This window comes from Cynocephalus volans, chromosome X (assembly GCF_027409185.1).
Source record: "Cynocephalus volans isolate mCynVol1 chromosome X, mCynVol1.pri, whole genome shotgun sequence".
NCBI classification, from domain to species: Eukaryota; Metazoa; Chordata; class Mammalia; order Dermoptera; family Cynocephalidae; genus Cynocephalus; species Cynocephalus volans.
The window spans coordinates 170,872,625-170,892,070 of record NC_084478.1 but is presented as its reverse complement, the minus strand read 5'-3'; the positions used below and the strand labels follow the sequence as shown (position 1 = coordinate 170,892,070).

At 42.0% G+C, this 19,446-nt stretch overlaps 1 protein-coding gene across 3 annotated transcripts in view; it reads left to right on the top strand.

Moving 5' to 3' along the window:
- The window catches only part of GAB3 (GRB2 associated binding protein 3), an 88,282-nt gene that overhangs the window by 30,864 nt on the left and 37,972 nt on the right, over positions 1-19,446 (top strand). For 2 of the 3 annotated variants that reach the window (XM_063084392.1, XM_063084390.1), the window contains exons 2-4: positions 8,207-8,510; positions 10,667-10,889; positions 11,382-11,863. In XM_063084392.1, coding sequence (XP_062940462.1) covers positions 8,207-8,510; positions 10,667-10,889; positions 11,382-11,863 — 1,009 coding nt within the window. The remainder of the gene's footprint in view (positions 1-8,206; positions 8,511-10,666; positions 10,890-11,381; positions 11,864-19,446) is intronic. The other variant, XM_063084391.1, reaches the window with a different exon arrangement.

Below are 19,446 nucleotides of genomic sequence, written 5' to 3'. Positions count from 1 at the left end.
TTTAAGCATGTTTTTGGATGCTGTACATTGTAAATATTACATTGTTGACTGTCTGGATTTGTTGTCTTCTCTTAAAGAGTGTCAGACTTTGTTTTGGCAAGCAATTCAGCTTGCAGATCAGATTGATTATCAGTCCAAGGTTTTTTTTTTTTTTTTTTTTTTTTAATTTTTACACAGCTTTTATTAGTTTGCCTTGTATGAATACCCAAGGCTTCTTTTTAAGCCTTCTTAGGGCAGATCAAAAGTAGCTTATACTCTAGGGTTAGTTTGGCTCTACTCCTACTTCTTTTTTTTTTTTTTGTCGTTTTTTTTTTTTTTTTTTTCGTGACCGGCACTCAGCCAGTGAGTGCACCGGTCAGTCCTATATAGGATCCGAACCTGCGGCGGGAGCGTCGCCGCGCTGCCAGCGCAGCACTCTACCAAGTGCGCCACGGGTTCGGCCCTCTACTCCTACTTCTAAAATGTGGCCTTTCTAGAATCTCTGCTGAATTTTTTAAGTCTCTTCATTCTGGCTGATCAGATCTCAAACATCTCACAGAGGTACATGAGCTTCAGTAATTATTCAGTTTGTGGGTACCTGGTAGTTGTTTTTGGATCCATCTTGTGGGGCTTCACCCTACATACATGCGTGTCAGTATTCAGCTCAAGCCTCATGGGGGAACCCCTATGTAGATTTCTGGAACTCTTTCTCTACATAGCATTATCCCCTCTGGTCATTTTTCCTGCAAATTCTAGCCACCTCAACTACCCAGTATTCTGATCTCTGTTTTCTCAACTCTGAGAGATTGCTGTGGTCTGGAAAGTGCTTCTAGGCTGAAAGCCAGGGTGATCATAGGGCTTACCTCTTTTATTTCCCTTCTGATAGAGACCAAAGGCGTGACTGCCTGCCATCCAATGTCTGAAAGTGCTTGTTTCATATATTTACTTGGTCTAGTTTTCTAGTTGGTTTTAGGGGTAGGGGGCAAATTCGGTGCAAGGTACAAAAATGTGGAAGTTCTCCCAGGTGATTCAAATGCATAAGAAAGTTTGGGGCTCAGATAACAGAGATGTGTCATCTCACCATTCAGAGGCCAGAAGTGTGACATCAGGTGTCGGCAGGGTTGGTTCCTTCCCAGAGCCGCGAGGGCAGGGTGTGTCCCAGGCCTCTGTGCTTGGCTTGTAGGTGGCCGTCTTCTCCCCGTGTCTCTTCACGTTGTCTTCCTTTTGTGCATCTCTGTGTCCCAATTTCTCCTTTTTATGAGCACATGAGTCATGTTTGATTGGGGCCCACCCCAATGGCCTCACTTTAACTTGATAAAGACCCTGTTTCTAAATAAGGTCATATTCTGAGATACTGGGGGTTGGGACTTCAACATATGAATTTGGAGGTGGGGGCAGCATGATTTGACCTATAACAGGGAAGTTCAGATGCAAGTCTTAGTTCCACTTCCCAGTATACTGTATTTTAAGAGGAGAACGATGCATAGCTTTTACTCTCATAAGAATGAGATTCAATTATTCCCATAACAATTCCATAAAAGCCAACAGGCCTGTGAAGCTAGACACACCTTCCTGGAAGAGTTCAGTTTTAGCCTCCCTCAGATTCTAGAAATGAGCACAAACATTTTTCCACAAGGTTACAGGATGTTGCAGGCTTTTGTTGTTGGAGATGATACTGGTGGGGTGCTAATGAGTTAGCTTGGGTGGCTGTGGCAGGAAAGTCTGATGGTCAGAGCTGGAAAAGCCCTCAGAGTTCATCTTTGTACAGTGGGGGGACATGGGCTTCAGAAGGGGAGAAGCAGTTTCCCCAGGGCAAGTGGTGCCGTGTATCCTGGGGCCCGACAATCACATTGTTATAAATAAGTTACTCTCAAATTGATAGTGCTGTGCCATCCATTTCTCACTGGTCACTACAACTACAGCATAAGAGAGGCAGGGCAGGGTTTGTTATCTCCACTAACCGATGACATGACAGAGGTTCGTAGAAGCTGAGTTACTTACTCAAGGTCACACAGAAAGTCAAAAGTAGAATCGGAATTTAAATGCAGGTCCCCTGCCTTTTAATTCAGCCTCCCACCTTTCTGTGGTACAGGTCTCTGAGTTATAGTTCCATAGTGATCCTCCTGACCCAGGCTAATCTCCACCGTCCATCCTGAACTGTGGGCCTCACTCTTCTTTTTCATCTTGGCTTCCCACACTGCTCATGATCTGCTCAGCAGAGAAAGGCCTGAGAGGAGAAGGTGGAATCCAGCACAGCCACTTCCAGCATCAATCCTGCACTTATAAAATGTAAACATCTCCCCGGTAAGAACAGAGGGCAACCCTCAGGTCCTCACATCCTCACACCCTCTGTTCTGAACCGTCGTTCACCTCCCTTCTCTGCACTGTCTACCTCCAGACCCATTTCTGAACTTCTTAGGTCCAGACCTCTCCACCCATCTCTTATTTATATCCTGATGCCCCCTCCTCACATCTGGTACTTGATGCTGGCCCTCAAGCTGGGACCTCTGCCTTCCTTCCTCAACCTTTGAGCTTACCAACTCCCTGGCAAATGCAGCACCCTTTCTCCTTACATGCGTAGTGCCTGGCACATAGGAAGCACCCAGCACATGTTTATTGAATGATTCCGTGAATATGCCCTGTCCAGAGAACTTGTTTAAATTTTTTTTTATTGCAAAAGAAAACCCAAATATTGCAAACCACATACAATATATGGCTTAATGAATCATTATTGGTTGAGCCCCTTTGTAATCACCAACCAGTTGAAAAAATAGAACTTTGCCACCTGCTGTAGAAGTCCCTCCATGCGTCCTTCTCAATCACAACGTCCTCCTTCTGCCATAAGAATCTGCTATTCTGACATATAGAAATCTCTTCTTTGCCCTTTTAATATTTTTATCACTCAAATGAGTATCCCCTAGGCACACTTTTAAAAATATGGCATATTTTTAAAGTCTCATTTAATTCATAGATTCCCCCTTCTGTTCCTTTCTTTTTTGAAAAATAAATTTTAACATGTATATTTGAGGTTTACAACTTGTAGATAGTAAAATGGTTACTATAGTGAAGCATATTAACATATCCATCATCTCACATAGTTACATTTTTGTGACAAGAGCAGCTAAAATCTATTTATTTAACAAAAGTCCCTAACAATACAATTTTATTACCTATAGTCCTCATGTTATGCATTAGATCTCTACTCATCCATCCTGCATATCTGCTACTTTGTCTCCTTTGACCTATATCTCCCTGTTTCCTCCCCACCCCTGGCCCTGGTAACCACTATTTTCATTTTCATCTCTGTCTCTACTCTCTATATTTGACCTTTCTTTCTTTCTTTTTTTTTTTTTTAGATTCCACATATAAGTGAGATCACGCAGTACCTTTCTTTGGCTGCCTGCCAGGTCCATCCATGTTGTCACAAATGTCAGAATCACCTTCTTTTTGAAGGATGAATAATATTCTATTGTGTATATATGTTTTTGTGTATAATAATACTGCATTGTGTATATAGTTTTCTCTATCCACTCATCTGTTGATAGACACCTAGGTTGTTTCCATATCTTGGCTGTTGTGGATAATGCTGCAATGAATATGGAGGTGCAGAGGTCTTCTTGGGGTGGTGATTTCATTTCCTTTGGGTATATACCCGGGAGAGGTATTGCTGGATCGAATGGTAGTTCTATTTTTAATTTTTTGAGAAATCTCCACACTGTTTTCCATAATGGCAGCACCAATCTACATTCCCACCAACAATGTGCAAGGGTTCCCTTTTCTCCAACCCTCATCAAGGTTTGTCACTTCTTGTCTTTTGGATAATAGCTATCCTAATGGGTGTGAGGTGATATCTCATGTGGTTTTGATTTGCATTTCTCTGATGATTAGTGATGTTGAGCATTTTCTCATGTGCTTGTTAGCCATTTATACGTCTTTTTTGGAGAGAAGTCTGTTCAGGTCCTTTGCCCATTTTTTAACTGGGTTCTTTTTTTCTGCTATTGGTTATGTGAGTCCTTTATAAGTTTTGGTTATTGGTCCCTTATCAGATATGTGGTTTGCAAGTATTTTCCCAGTCCACAGGTCGCCTGTTCATTTTGTTGATTGTTTCCTTGGCTGTGCCTCCTCCTTCTTCTTCTTTTTTGTTTTTTTAATCATTTATCCTTTGACCTGTAGAGTTTCCCACAGTCTGGCTTTTGCTGATTGCACCCGCACACCAGGCTGTTGAAGGCAGAGAACGTCTGCTTGGTTCTCTTCCTGAGTTAGCATTGTTGATGCTTAATATCTATACCTATTAATTCACTGGAGATAGCAGAATGAAATGTTCTAATTCTATCATTTGCTTTCCCTTTATTAGTCAGAATACATTCATAAAGAGGTATTCCTCTTCATCTATCCAGTGGGGCAGCTCACATAGGAAAAGTGGGTAATGCTTAATGATGCTTTCCCCTTACCACTCGCCAAGATAATGAAGTGGTTCCCTCACGTCCTCCAAAGATGACAAAATCTTTTTCTTTTTTAATAGTGTCTGGTTCAAATCTGCGGTGGTAAGTAACGAGGAGCCAGGCAAAGGGTTCGAGACAGGCTTTAATGGCAGCACTGAGGCCGGGGAAGTCGCGCCCAGGGTGGATACAAGCAGGTATTTATAGGGGAGGGCTGTTGGTGAGCTTTTTGCCCATATATGGAAAGGAATTGAGCAGGGTTCAGTTTCCGGTTCCCACCTAACAGGGGAGATGTAATTCCGGGGAGGGTAAGGGGGGAGGGGTGGAGTTAACAAGATGGAGGTTCCATCGCTACTTTGTTGCCGCTTTCTGGTCCTCCCAGTCCCGCTGGCCCAACAAATACCATGATAAACTCATTGATTTAAATGTGTTTGATGATTTTCAAGCTACTGTCGTTATTATATTTATTAAAACTGAAATTGTAAAAATTTAAGGACCTAAGGGAGGGCATGCTGGCAATTTTGCATGATTTAACATCAAGCTTATGCTCTGTCCTACTCAAGCTGCCGTGTGAATAGGGTGTAGCATCGTCTTTCCTTTCCGCTCTCACGCCTGCCTCCCAGCCCTGCTGAACTACTTACACAAAGCTTCGTGCCTTTTCCATCTTGATGCCTTTGCACATGCTGCTTCCTCTGCCCTGCTTCAGTCTCAGCTTAGCCACCACTTCTTCCTGGAAGCCTCCCCAGACCACTGATCTGACTGAGATGTTTCTCTTGTATGCTTCGATGGCATCTTGGTTCTCCCTTATCCTAGCACGTATCTCACAGACTGCATTGATAAACACACTGCAGATACTAGGGAAGCTGCTGCCCAGGAGGCTATGAGTGGCAGGGCCTGTAGCGTGCTCACCTCAGGTTCCCTAGTATCTGCACAGTGTCCAGCATATCACTAGGCTATCAACAGGTAATTGTTGAATGAGTGGATAAACCCAAACTTGTCTGTCATTCTCTGTCTTGCACTCCCATTGCTCCTGGTTGACTCTTCTGTTCCATCATCTAGCAGGATGCGTGGTGCAGAGTAGGCCCTCAATAAACATTGGTATTAAAGGATAAGAAATCAACTGTTTCCATGAAACTAAGAGCAGGTAACCTGAAACCCATTTCTCTGTTCAGTTCGCCTTCCTTTTTCAGAATCATTTTTGGGAAGTGCAACAAAGCTCCTCCTCACATTTCGTTACCAAAGCAGCCTTTGGGTAGTTTGGGGTACCCCAAGCTCCCCCTGAAAGCTTTCCTCAGCAAGCACATGTGGCATTCTCCCGTTGCAGGGAGCAGGAGCACAGGGACTAGGCTCCACTCCCATCCAATGCCATGTTTTTGCAATGGGAATTAACTGAATCATTAATTTTTCTCTCCCTCCTGGGTCACCCCCATGAGCTTACAAACATGCTGTTATTTCTCCTGTCTTAAAATAAGAGTTTATTTGTTGATAAACATGAAGGTGTCTCCCACCTATTTTTTTTTAATCCCTTTATCCCAGAGCTCCCTTCCCTTACTGTCAGACACCTCTAAGGAGTTGGCTGCTCCTCTCTCTGCTTTTTGTACTTCACATTTATTATTGATCCTTCCACCCCACCTGCCTTGTCCATCGCCTGAGCGGCCCAATCTCTTCTCAGAGCTTTAGACAGTCTGTAAAGGCAGCACCAAGCCACGGTTCACCTGCTCCATCTAACCTGACCTGCTTCCTGCTGAGGAGGACCTAGGGCTGTTTATCACGTGTGACGTAGCTGTAGGTCACGTGTGATGCCAGGCTTCACTATTCGGTGCTTCTTTGTCAGCACCACACTCAGCCAGTGAGTGAACCGGCCATCCCTATATGGGATCCGAACCCGTGGCCTTGGTGTTACCAGCACCGCACTCTCCCGAGTGAGCCACGGGCCGGCCCTCGGTGCTTCTTTGGATTCTCTGCTGCCTCAGATCCATGTTCTCTGAGTAGAGAGGGAGCTGCCAACACTCCAAATGGTGGCTTTTCCTTTTTAGCTGACCTCTTGGTCAAAGCTGATGGGCTTATAAAAGTGTCAGGCATAAATGAAGCTAGAGATACAAAAGATTTCCTGTCCCAGTGGTCACCATCCTCCTGGCAGAACCCCACACTTCCTGCTGTCACACATGCCACTGCACTGGAGAGAAAGCCACAGAGCTATAAATCTCTCCCCTTGCATTTGCCAACTGCAACACTGAGCATCCCCAGTGGAAGAAAGTCCTGCTGTCAGCCTGTCACACTTCTCTGTACTCAATTCTGAATTGGGGCAAATGCCACAGTCCCCTACAGCATGACGTGAGGGTACGCTATCCATGCAGGCCAGGAGAGGGTAGAGAACTCTACAGGTTCAGAGGACTCCTATGGTTAATTGCAATTGCCTCTTTCCCCAGGCCAGGGATCTGTACACCTTCTTTGTACCGAGCTGGGATGGCGCTGTCTACAGCAAACATTGTACGTCAAGGGCGAGTGGGGAGCCGAGGAGCCCTAGATCCTCCTCAGAGCTTCCCAGTGGCACAAAAAGCGACCTGCCATATCTCAGCACTGGTTTCTGGGGAATATTATTCTCGTTTCTTTTCTAAGCATAGACTAAGCTTTGCCTGTTCATCTTCCCTCAAGACTCGACTCTTTCCAAGGTTCTTATTTCATTAAGGAAAGCTCCTTTCAGTCCTTATAATGTTTTGCAACAGGGGCACTGATACCTTTAGACCAGGCAATTCCTGCCACCACCAGCACCCTCTTTACGACAAGCAAAACCCACATATTTTCAGATGCTTTCTAGGGGAATGGTACCATATTTTGTTAACGAATGCTTAAGTGACTGCCACCTCTAAAAAAAATCCCTTGACCATAGAATTCTTTGTCTTTTATAGTTAGGCATCTCTAAAGAGTTGGGTATACTTCCTTTTTACTTTTTTTATTTCACATCCATTACTGATCCTTTACCCCCGCCTGAGCTCAGATCTATTACTGCAGTTGTTTAGCTTTGTGACCTTGGGCACATTACATAATCTGTCTGAACCTCAATTTTATCATACATAAAATGGAAACATTAATATTTACCTCTCCCATAGGACAATTTTTGAGATTAAATGGGTTACAGGAAAACACTTAGAAAAGTAACTCTCACATAGGAAGTATAACCAGTCATGCCTCTTAATTCTCTTAACATTGTATTAGTTTTTTAATCATCCTTGGGGGTTTTATAGGAAGACAAGCGTATCACCTTCCGATAATGATAGTCCTGTCTCCCCCTCCTCAATGTATATAACTTTTCTTCTTGGGCAGTTCTCCAGAACTTAAGTAACAGTGTTAGACGATAGTCCACGGTGGGCGCTCCTGGTTTGTGTCTGATGTTAATGTGTGATATTGGCTCTTGGACTGAGACAGATGATGGTGCGAAAGTTTCCTTCTCATTCCTCATTACTAAGATTTGCTTTTGAAGCCTGAATATTCATCAAATTTGTACTACATGCCTTTGCTGCATCAATTGTGGTGACTGCATTATTCTGTTCTTTCAGACTTATGGGTGTGAATCTCATTACTAGACTCCCCAATACTGAACCATCTTTAAAATCATCTACTAAAGCAGACTTGAAGATAGTACACTGGTCCTTTCATAGAGTGTTCCATCACTAGAACGGCCGATTTGCTTCTTTCTCGCTACCTTTGTCATGACATAGGTTCTGGGCGGAGCCTGAGGAGCATGATCAATCGGTTCAGTAACTCCTTGTTGCACTGCCCCTCTGCAGGCCTGGCGCAAGCGCTGGTTCGTCCTCCGGCGGGGCCGCATGAGCGGCAACCCCGACGTCTTGGAGTACTACCGGAACAAGCACTCGAGCAAGCCCATCCGCGTCATAGACCTCAGCGAGTGTGCAGTGTGGAAGCATGCGGGTCCCGGCTTCGTTCGGAAGGAATTTCAGAATAATTTTGTGTTCATTGTCAAGACCACTTCCCGTACATTCTATCTGGTGGCCAAGACCGAGGAAGAAATGCAGGTGTGGGTGCACAGCATCAGTCAGGTCTGCAACCTCGGCCACCTGGGGGACAATGCAGGTGAGAGCGGACTTGGGACTCCCGGGTCTTAAGGGGTGGCCCAGGACACTGCACCTGCACTGAAAAGCTACTACAGAAAGATGGTTCAAGCTGGCTCCTTGACGGTGTTTTGACATGCTAATTTATATCAGAACTTTCCCCGTCAAATACAGTATGGGAAGTTGCCATCTTTCACGTGGTTCTGCGATTTCAGTCCAAGTGTGGGAAGACAGGATCCATCCACACAGAGAGCATTGCATACAGTGAAAGTAAGACGTGGGTGAGGACGTCCTGCAGGGCTCTGATTTTCCCGGTGATCATTATGCTCATGATTTTCTAGAAATGTCAAATACCGCCATCTTTCACAAGTGTGTAGAACTCCACCTTTTCTGATGCCTACTGGTTTTTCAGCACTACATGGTAGAAAGACAGAACTTGGCTACTCATTATAAGCAGGAAAGAATTCCTCATATCTCCAACTGTCTCCAGGTCTCTGCAGGAGAAATTAGCTATAAATTTGCTCTAGGCCAATTGACCCTTGAGGAGGTGCTCTCCCCCACCCTCTCTCTCTCTTTCTCTCTCTCTCTCTCTCTCTCTCTCTCTCTCTCTCTCACACACACACACACACGCATACGCACTCAAAAACTGCTCTTCCTGTGTCATCTACCAAGTATATTGTAACGTAGGGTTACAATTCACTTCCCTTCGTGGATTTTGTGGTTGAACCCCTGGCATTATTGCACCATGCCCTGATCCTCAAAATATTGGATTCTGAATTTCGTTTCTTTTAACCTCTTAGTCTGCTGGCCAAAACATCACTCCTAAATCCCGTGGTTTACAATTGCTTGAACATTTCAATGATCACTGTTATGTTTTTCACCATCTGCCTCTGACATATCCACATGACAACACTAGGTGGCGATGGACAGTCAGAATTGTATCTCCTAGGACAGCCATGTGAGAATGGGCCTCCCGAGCATAGTCCTTTTTTTTCACGAACAGGGACCTTATTAAGCGAGGTTATTCAATAATATTGCTGAACTCTGAGAACACTCAAATAAAAGGAAATGAAGTGATGGCAAGTCTTTATCCTTGGTACAACAGACAAAATTCACTTACAAAGTCGCAGTAAGTCTCTTGCATCTTGCGTCTGACCTTATGTAAACCAAGCAGATCCTCCCTGACCAACTTCCCTTGCTGCTGGCTTTCTTGTGGCTTTTCACATATAATGTTTGTTTCTGTTTCCAGCAACCATAGAGTAGTCAACATATTGTGTGTACCTGGCCAGGAGCTTGGTAACAATGCTTTTGCACATTAACTTGTCTCCATACTGTTTCTAGGGCATGACCGCTGTCATTATCTCCACTTTACAGAGAAGCAAACTTGGAGAAGGCAGGCCAGTAACTTGCTCAAGGTCACAATGGCTAGGCAGCAGAGCCTGGACTTGGACCCAGGCAGTTCAAAGGGGAAATAAAAGCCAGCTTTTCATTGGCTGTTTCTGATCTGGACTTCTCATTGGTCCCTGATCCAAATTCATCTTAAGGGCCATATTCCCAGGGAATAGGGAGAAAGTGGGCTTTTCCAGCCATCACAACACCGTGTTTCTTTCCTTCCCTTTCCTCAGAAGAATGATCAACAGGCTCCTTTATTTAAGTGTTACTTGTCTCTCCAGAGTCTGTGTTGTCAGGGTTAGAACAGTTCTGGGCACATAGTACGTGCAGTAGTAGACATTTACACAGACATAGACATATGTATCTGTATACACATATACACACACATGCAGAAGTGCATATGTAAGTGTATCCATATAGACTTGCTATGCATGAATACATATGTGTGGAGATTTATACATATGTATGTATTTCCTGAGTGAATAAACAATGATGCAGGACTGCTGCTGAGGGCCGTGAAGAAGCTGTGTGTGGACTATCTAACTGCAGAGTTTTGGGCCAAGAATGCTGGGTTTTTTCGTCTTAATTGATTCAACACTTCGCTCCTGGAACATTGGAGTTCTTCCCCAGACATTGTTTATAGCTTGGGGAAATGATCTCCTCCACCAGTACAAACACCAGCTGTGATTTGCATCTTCTATTTGGCTTCTTGGATGCTGTTTGAGAAATTCTGAGTGAGTGTTATAGCCATTTTTAAAACATTGATCTGGGAAATGATTTCTCCAGCAGATCCCATGGAGAGCCTCTCTCACGCACCGTCCTCCCTCCAGCCATCCCCTGCCAGCTCCCTTCACACTACTGCCCATGCTGCCAGCTCCTCCTTGCCAAAAGATGACCCAAACACTAATACCATAGCCGCAGAGGAAACCAGAAGTGAGTCAGAGCTCCTCTTCCTTCCTGATTATCTGGTTCTGTCCAACTGTGAGACTGGAAGACTGCACCAGACCAGGTATGCTTCTGCCCAGGCCTCCATCGGAGCCAGGCCTTCTAGCATGCTCTCCTCTGTTTGCAGAGACCACACTGCCTCCTCTTGTGACATCTGTCACTGAGACATGCTCGGTTTAGCCGAAGCATTTTCTAGTGGGTGTGTCTGCTCTCACCTCTCTTCCTGCCACTGCTAAGGTGGGGACAGATCACTATCACTACTATGAAAGATGAAGCATGCAATATACCAAACAAAATGAGTCATGTATTTCAGCACTGTGGCTTTCACTTCTAACCTTGCATTTTCATATGTATCTGGCACTTAAAAGATGAAAAAAATCAACAATATTTTTTTCCCTGCACCAAGGATTTGGCGTGAGTGAGGGTTGTGGAGGGAATGTGGCTGTACGAGTGGAGTCAAAGGCAGTATAGGAGGAATGGGAATGAGGCCAGCATGGGCTTCAGGGTAGGTGGACGGCAATGTTTCAGTCAAACTCACATGCTTTTCTTTCCTCAGTCTACCCACCAGATGTGACAGCTGGTCAAACTCAGACCGCTCATCGGAACAGACTTCATTCGATGATGTTTTTGTTGACTGCCTGCAGCTGCTACCCTCCAGTCACTTGGTCCACCCATCACGCCATGGAAATGGCTTTCAGGAGGTGCCTTCTACAAGGCCTCAGGCTGCCCTGACCTGGAGTAGAGAAATCAATGGGCCATCCAGGGACCCATTGTCATCTTCACCGACACTGGAAGCCTCCCTAAATTCCTCCATTCGTGTAGATAAGTATCAAGGTTCCTTGATCTGTGGAGCAAAAGACCTAGACATTACGTGCATCACTCCGCCTCCCCGCCCTCCTAAGCCAAGCCATCTCTCTGAGCGGCGCCACGAGGAGCCACTCCTGTGCAGTGGGCACAGCCGCAGCAGGAAGCCAGAATGCACTCTGGTTCCCAGAAGAATCTCCCTTTCTGGTTTAGACAACATGAGAACGTGGAAAGGTAAGTGTTGGGTGCTACGATTCAGGTACAGAGACGACTGGGCAAGAACTGCCTTGCCTCGCTCTTCTTCGCTCCTTGTGTCCATATGACAACTTTCCTCAGTGTCCTTTGCTCAAGCCAGTCCAGTCTTCTGATGGGGCTGGGTAGCACTCTCCTGTTCCTGGGTCCCCCCGCTCCCCCTTTGAGTCTGACCACCAGGTGAGACACGTCGATCCCTATCGATGCTGCAATAAGTCAGAGCCCTGATCCCTTGCGATGGGCTTGCCCATGTGAGCCCTTGCTTATGCAGTGGGCTCCCACCTGAGACTGAGCTACTAGTATTTGTTTAGAGTCACTTGGGGACTCGTTTGGCTCGGAAGGTGATGTCTTCCACCTCAACTCAGCCCCATTCCCTTCTTTGCCTCACACATGCATAGTGAGCCTGGAGACTGTAGACCATAGCTCTTTTCTTCTGTGTTTCAGCAATCCCATCAGCCTCATCCATTATCCCACCTGACATGTTCTCTCCAAATTCCAACTGGCTGTACACTAGTGATGTGGCTTTTTACCAAGCTGTCCCCATCAAAGTAACTGTAACCCAGCCCTCAGTTTGGGCCATTGGCATGCCCTCAAGGAACTTCTTTTGCCCTTTTCTGTAAAGCCATTTATTCTCACGAGGTTGCCTTGCAATTCTGCTGTGGCTTTTTGGTAATCTCTTCTGTACTGCTTCTCTGGGCCTCCTCATGTTTCTGCCATGAGCCAACCAACCTTAGCATTTTACTCTTTCCTCTAATGTCAGCCTGTCTCTCTCAGACAGACAGACACACACACAAATTAATTCTCTCTCTCTCTCTGCATCCAAATATAATCAACCACACACCGCTACCTTCTAAGGCCATGTTTTAAAGGAATTATAGTAAGTGTTAGGAATGCAAATTCCTTTTCAAATTGTTTAAATCACATATTCTTATTGAGGAACTAAGTCACTGGCAAAGACCTCCCTCAATGTCCTTAGTGATGTGATCATTACACATGTTCCTTCCCTCTAACAATCCTGATGAAGTGGGCATATGCTGATTACACAAAGGGTCTTAATGTGCTAACGTGTGAATAGTGGACAAAAAGGGAAAAAGGAAAGAGTACATAAGCATATTTTAGAAAGCTAAATGAATAAAACCAGTAGAATAATAGAATGTGAAAATGAATCAGAAGTCTCAAATTGAAGAGCCAAAAGCTGAAATAATTTGAAATTTCAAGATAAATATAAAATAATTAGGTTGTGTTCTTTTGCATGAAGGCAAACAAATTTAAAAGTAATGGAGGTTTTGACCATGAAAGAAAGACCAAAACAACCGTGTTGACTAGAGGCAGAATGTATGAGATAGCAGAAGGAACAGGTGAAGTTTACTGCTCTGCCTTTCCCATTGGGATCCACCTGGAACGGATGTTGCGTGGGGTGGCAGAGTGGGGTCAAGGTTCATTTTTGTCCATCTGGGTTTCCTTCGATGCTCCAGCTGCCCTTATTGGAAAGGCTGCCCTGTCCCTGCAGCTCTCCAGCACCCCTGTATTATAAATGAAGTGCCCGTGTGTGTGTGTGTGTGTGTGTCTGAGTCTTGGCTCTGCTTTCTATCCCTCTGGGCCCACTTGTCCAGCTTGCGCCAGCACCACACTCTCAATTACTGTAACCTTCTATCTTGATATTCATTTGAGGAAGTCCTCCCACCTGTTGTTTAAGCATGCCATGCCTATTCTAGACTCGATCTTAGAGTCACTGGTCAGATTCCAGACACACATGTACAAATATATTGGAGATTCGAGGAGAGTTGCACGATATCTATTAGATCAGTGTGTGAAGATTTTACAATGTTTCATTTTCCAATCCATGAAAGGAAATATCCTACCATTTACAAAGGCCCTTTTTTTTAAATCTTAAAGTATTTAGTTGACAGAGTGTACATATCCAAGGTGTACAACATGATGTTTTAATATGTATGTACATTGTGTAATGATTATGGCAATCAAATTAGTTAACACATCTATCACCACTCATGCTGTAAGTTAGACCCCCAGAACTTGTTCATCTTAAACTAAAGTTTGTAGCCTTTGGTCAACATCTTGCCATTTCCCCACATCTCCCACTGTCTGGCAACCACCGTTCTACTCTATTTCTATGAATTTGACTTTTTTAGATTCCACATATAAGTGAGATCCTTCAGTATTTGTCTTTCTGTGCTTGGCTTATTTCACTCACTGTAATTTCCTCCACTTTCATCCATGTTGTTGCAAATGGCAGGATTTTCTTGTTTGTTGGGGCTGAATAGTATTCTGTTGTGTATATATATCACGTTTTCTACATCCATTCTTCCATCAATGAACACTTAAGTTGATTCCATATCTTGTCTATTGCTAATAATGCTGCAGTGAACATGGAGGTGCAGGTATTTCTTCAACATACCTATTTCATTTCCTTTGGATATATGAGAGCACTTCAAAAAGTTTGTGGAAAAACAGAATTAAAAGATCATACAAACCTTTCCATGAACTTTTTGGAAGTCCCCCCGTACACTCGGAAGTGGAATTGCTGGATCATATGGTAGTTCTCTTTTTTATGTTTTTAATTTTTTTTTAAAGAAGCTGGCAGGTGCAGGAATCAGACCCTGGACCGCTGGACCTTGCTGTTATCGGCACCATGCTCCAACCAACTGAGCCAGCCCCTGCTTTTAATTTTTTGAGGAACCTCTATACTGGTGTTCATAACAGCTGTACCAGTTTACGTTTCCACCAACAGTGTACAATGCTTATCTTTCTTCTTTTTAATATTAGCCATTCTAACAGGTGTGAAGTGATAATCTCATGTGGTTTTGATTTGCATTTCTCTGTTGATTAGTGATGTTGAGCATTTTTTATATGCCGTTAGCCATTTGTATGTCTTCTTTGGAAAAGTGTATATTCAGGTCCTTTGCCCTGTATTAATTTGCCATGTTTTAATTGGGTTGTGTTTTTTGTTGTTGTTGTTGTTGTTGTTGTTGCCGAGTTGTGTGAGTTCCATATATAGTTTGGGTATTAACCCTTTATCATATACGAGGGTACTTCAAAAACTTTGTGGGAAGATTTGTATTGTCTTTTTTCTTCTTTTTTTTTTGGTGGCTGGCCAGCAATGTATTATCTTTTAATTCTATTTTTCCACAAACTTTTTGAAGTACCTTTGTGCATGGTTTGCAAATATTTTCTGTCATTCTGTAGGTTGCCTTTTGTTTTGTTGATTGTTTCCCTTGCTGTGTAGAAGCTTTTTTAGTTTCGTGTAGTCCTACTTGTTTGTTTTTGCTTTTGTTGCCTGTGCTTTTGGTGTCATATCCAAAAAGTCATTGCTAAGGCCAGTGTCAAGAAGTTTTTCTCCTATGTTTTCTTCCTGTATTTTAAAGTTTCAGGTCTCACATTTAAGTCTCTAATTCATTTCAAGGTAATATTTGTATATGTGTAAGACAAAGGGCCAGTTTCATTCTTTTGCATGTGGATATCCAGTTTTCCCAGCACTGTTTATTGAAGAGGACTGTCCTTTCCCCATTGCGTGTTTTTGGCACTCTTGTCATAGATTAGTTGATCATATATGCATGGATTTATTTCTGGGCTCTGTATTCTGTCCCTTTTGTCTATGTGTCCCTTTTTATGACAGTAACATATAGGTCTTGTTTAATTTCCGTAATGTTTTATAGTTTTTAGTGTAAAAGTCTTACATATGTCTTATTTATCCCCATGTATTTGCTATTTTTTGTTCTTGCCAATGGCGTTTTCTAATAACTTTTTTTCTGTTGCGTAAAACTGAAATTGAATTTCGTATTTTGATTTTTGTATCCAGCTTCTCTAAACTATAGATTATGTTGCATTTTCTTTGTATACAATCATATCACCTGCAAATAATTGGCTTTTTTTCTTTTTTTACAACGCTTACATCTTTTGTATACTTTTTCCCGTGTCACTGCATGGACTAGGAAGTACAGGATATTGTTGAATAGTAGTGGTGAAAACAGGGATTTTCGTCTCATTCCTGAACTCAGATGGAAAGCTTCCAGCATTTCACAATTACAGTGTAGTTTGCTGTAGATTTTTATACCATTCATTAGATTCGGAACATTCTCTTATATTCCTCCTTTGCTAAATGTTATGTTTTGGAGTCATGAGTGTATGTTCTATTTATTTTGTTTTGCTTTATTTTACTTTTAATTGACAAATAATAATTGTATACATTTATGGGGTACAATGTGATTTTTTTTTTTTTTTAATAACTTAGTTAACTTTATTTTTTTGTCTGACCGGTAAGGGGATCGCAACCCTCGGCATGGTGTGGTCCGCACCATGCTCAGCCAGTGAGCACCGGCCATCTCTATATAGGATCCGAACCCGCGGCCTCGGCATTAACAGCACCGCACTCTCCCGAGTGAGCCATGGGGCCGGCCCACAATGTGATATTTTGATATGCGACTACAGTATGGAATGATTAAGCTAATTATCAAATTCACCTTACATATCATTTTTTTGTGGTTGAAACATTTTATGATCGTAAGATGTTTATCCTGTTAATGTGAAGAAGTTCATTGGTTGATTTTATTTTTTAAAGATGACCGGTAAGGGGATCTTAACCCTTGACTTGGTGTTGTCAGCATCACGCTCTCCCTAGTGAGCTAACCGGCCATCCCTATATAGGGATCCGAACCCAAGGCCTTGGTGTTATCAGCACCACAGTCTCCCAAGTGAGCCATGGGCCGGCCTTCATTGGTTGATTTTTGAATGCTAAACCACTCTTGCATTCCTGGAATAAACATAACTTTATCGTGACAGGTATTCTTTTTTGTAAATTGATAGATTTGTTTTGCTCATATTTTGTTTTGAACTTTGTTTTGTTTTCAATCTATGTTCATGAGGGGGGTTGCCCTGTAATTTTCTTTTTTCATGATATCTTTTTCAGGTTTTGGTAAAAATGTTATGCTGACCTCATGAAACAAACTAGAAAGTTTTTCCTCCTTTTTTATTCTCTGGAAAAGTTTGCATATAACTGGTATTATTTCTGCCTGAACTGATTGGTAGAATTTACCAGACAAACCATCTGGGTTTGGATTTTTCTTTGTGGAAATATTTTTAAATTAGGGATTCAATTTCTTAGTTGATGGGACTATTCAGATTTTCTACTTCATGTTGTATTCCTTTTGGTAAGTTGTATTTTTGTAGAAATTTGTTCATTTCACTTAATTTTTTCAATTTATTTTTTGTCTTTTCCAGAATGTCATATAGTTGAAATTGTACAGTATGTAGCCTTTTCAGATTGGCTTCTTTCACTTAGTAATATGCATTTAAGTTTTCTCCATGTCTCTTCTGGTTTGATAGTTCCTTTCTTTTAAGGTCTGAATAATATTCTATTGTGTGGATAGACCACGATTTATTTATTCATTCACCTACTGAAGGGCATCTTGTTTTGGCAAGATGAATCTCTAAGTTTTGGCAATTATGCATAAAGCAGATATAAACATCCATGTGCAGGTTTTTGAGTGGACAGAAGTTTTCGATTCATTTGGGTAAATACCAACGAATGCAATTGGTGGATTATATAGTAAGAATATGATTAGTTTTATAAAGAACCACCAAACTATCTTCAAAAGTAGCTGTACCATTTTGAATTCCCACCAGGAATGAATGAGAATTCCTGTTGCTCCACATCCTCATCAACATTTGGTGGTGTCAGTGTTCTGCATCTTGGCCATTCTAACAGGTGTACAGTGGTATCTCATTGTTGTTTTATTTGCATTTCCCTGATGACATATGATATGAAGCATCTTTTCATATGCTTATTTGCCATCTGTAAATCTTCCTTGGTGAGGTGTCTGTTAAGGTCTTTGGCCCATTTTTTAACCAGGTTGTTTGTTTTCTTATGTTAAGTTTTAGGAGCTCTTTGCATATTTTGGATAATGGTCCTTTTTCAGATATTTCTTCTTTTGCAAATATTTTCTTCTATTCTGTGGCTTGTCTTTTCATTCTATAGACAGTTTCTTTCACAGAGCAGACATTTTTAATTTTAATGAAGTCCTGCTTATCAATTCTTTCTGTCATGGATTGTGCCTTTGGTGTTGTATCTAAAAAGTCATTGCCAAACCCAAGATCATCTAGATGTTCTCCTGTGTTATCTCTTAGGAGTTTTATAGTTTTGCACTTTACATTTAGGTCTGTGATCCATTCTGAGTTTTTTTTTTTTTTTTGTGAACAGTGTAAGGTCTGTGTCTAGGTGCCTTTTTTCACATGTGGATGTCCAGTTGTTCTAGTGTCATTTGTTTAAAAGGCTATATATTTTCTACACTGTATCACCTTTGCTCCTTTATCAAAGATCAGCTGATTACATCTATATGGGTCTATTTCTGGGCCCTCTAGTCTGTTCCATTGATCTCTTTGTCTCTTTTTCCCAAATACCACACTGTCTTGATTACTTCAGCTTTATAGTAAGTCTTAAAGTCATGTGGTGTCAATTTTCCAACTTTGTTTTTCTCCTTTAATACTGAGTTGGCCTTTCTGGGTCTCTTGCCTCTCCATATAAACTTCAGAATCAGTTTGTCTATATACACAGAATAGCCTCGTGGTATTTTGTTTGGGATTGAATTGAATAAATAGATCAAGTTGGGAAGAATTGACATATTGACAATATTGAGTGGTTCTATTCACAGACATTGAATATCTCTCCATTTACTTAGTTCTTCTTGGATTTCTTTTGTCAGAGTAGGAGTAGTAGTTTTCCTAATATAAATCTTGGACATATTTTGTTAGATTTATACCTAGGTATTTCATTTTTGGGGTGCTTATGTAATTTTTAAAATGTCCACATTACCTGCAGTAATCTACAGATTCTACGAAATCCCTATCAAAATACCAATGACATTCTTCCCAGAAATTTTAAAAATCCTAAAATTCATATGGAACCACAAAGGACCCCAAAGAACCAAAGCAATCATGAGCAAAAAGAACAAAGCTGGAAGCATCACACTACCTGACCTCAATATATTATGAAGCTATTGTGATCAAAACAGCATGGTACTGGCGTAAAAACAGACACATAGACAAATGAAACACAGTAGAGAGCCCAGAAATAAATCCACTCATTTGCAGCTAACTGATTTTCAACAAAGGTGCCAAGAATACAAATCAGGGAAAAAGACTGTCTTTTCAGTAAATGATGTTGGGAAATCTGTATATCCACATGCAGAAGAATGAAATTAGACCCTTATCTCTCACTATATACAAAAATCAACTCAAAATGGATTAAAGAATAACTTTAAGTGGAAGGCCCCAAACTATGAAACTGCTGTAAGAAAACATTGGGGAAATGCTTCATAATATTGGTATGGGCAAGGATTATTTGGATAAGACCTCTAAAGCAGAGGCAACAAAAGCAAAAATGGACAAATGTGATTACATCAAATTAAAAAGAATTTGCACAGCAAAGGAACAATCAACAGAGTGAAGAGACAACCTTCAGAATGGGTGAAAATATTTGCAAACTGTACATCTGGCAAAAGGTTAATATACAAAATATATAAGGAATTAGAGTAACTCCATAGCAAAGAAAT